At 62.2% G+C, this 1,131-nt stretch overlaps 1 protein-coding gene across 1 annotated transcript in view; it reads left to right on the top strand.

The window, feature by feature from the left end:
• Positions 1 to 19: 19 nt before the first annotated feature.
• The window catches only part of FHL1 (four and a half LIM domains 1), a gene marked incomplete at its 5' end in the record, with an annotated part of 2,641 nt that continues 1,529 nt past the window's right edge, over positions 20 to 1,131 (top strand). The window contains 2 exons of the mRNA XM_044912510.1: positions 20 to 209; positions 832 to 1,001. Of these exons, the coding sequence (XP_044768445.1) occupies positions 20 to 209; positions 832 to 1,001 (360 nt within the window). The remainder of the gene's footprint in view (positions 210 to 831; positions 1,002 to 1,131) is intronic.

Raw genomic sequence — 1,131 nt, 5'->3', positions numbered from 1 at the left:
GCCAGCGACCCGTCCCCTTCCGCTTCGTCTCCAGGAGGTGCACTACAAGAACCGCTACTGGCACGAGACCTGCTTCCGCTGTGCCAAGTGCCTTCACCCCTTGGCCAACGAGACCTTTGTGGCCAAGGACAACAAGATCCTGTGCAACAAGTGCACCACCCGGGAGGACTCCCCCAAGTGCAAGGGGTGCTTCAAGCCGATCGTGGCAGGTAGTGTCCCCTCTCCCCCGCCCCCCCCCCCGGGCAGCCAGGGAGGAGGCCCCACGGGCGGAGAGGGTGCCGGGGGCTCGCGGCGGTGGCGTGATGCTGCTGCGAGCCGCGCTTAGGTTTTAGCGTATATACGCACGCATGTATATAGCCGTGTATCTGCGTACGCATATACGCTCGCACACACGCACACACGCGGCAGCTAAAGGACACTGGAGAGAGCGGTCTGTGGCAAGAGAAAGAAGTGAAAAGTATGTAGCGCTTTCTCATTTGGGTAGAGTGAGTGAGCAAAGCATGCGACCTCCTCAGGGTGGAATTCTGGGCCAGGTCAGGTCCGCCAAGGCCGTGGGGGGCGGGGCGGGGCGGGGCGGGGCTTCAGGCACCGAATCCTGGACCACCACCGCCAGGGTCCCCTCCCCTGACAGAAGCTGGGTCGGCAGCACCCCAGTAGGACGGTGGAGAGAGGCCCCCCGCGGGGAGGGTCTTTGGAAGCGTGAGGCCAACAACTGCAGGGCCTGCATTCCCTCCCCTCTGGAGGGCCCGGGCGGGGGGGAGTGGATGCAGCCCCCCCTGCAGGGCACCGTCAGTGGGGCTATCGGTCCTGCTTCCCCCCCGCCCACCGCAGGAGATCAAAACGTGGAGTACAAGAAGACCGTCTGGCACAAAGACTGCTTCACCTGCAGCAACTGCAAGCAAGTCATCGGGACTGGAAGCTTCTTCCCTAAAGGGGAGGACTTCTACTGCGTGACTTGCCACGAGACCAAATTCGCCAAGCACTGCGTGAAGTGCAACAAGGTACGTTGTCAGGGGAGTTCTGCGCTGACTGTTGTTTCTAGAAGCGTTGGACAGTTTGCAGAGCACTTGCACACACACTGTCCCGCTCCATCCTCCCGACAGCCCTGCGACGTAGGGAATTCTCGGGTTG

The sequence above is a fragment of the Neomonachus schauinslandi genome, unplaced genomic scaffold, assembly GCF_002201575.2.
Source record: "Neomonachus schauinslandi unplaced genomic scaffold, ASM220157v2 HiC_scaffold_4282, whole genome shotgun sequence".
NCBI lineage: Eukaryota > Metazoa > Chordata > Mammalia > Carnivora > Phocidae > Neomonachus > Neomonachus schauinslandi.
Note: the sequence above shows the minus strand (reverse complement) of the source record. Positions and strands in the feature narration are given on the sequence as shown.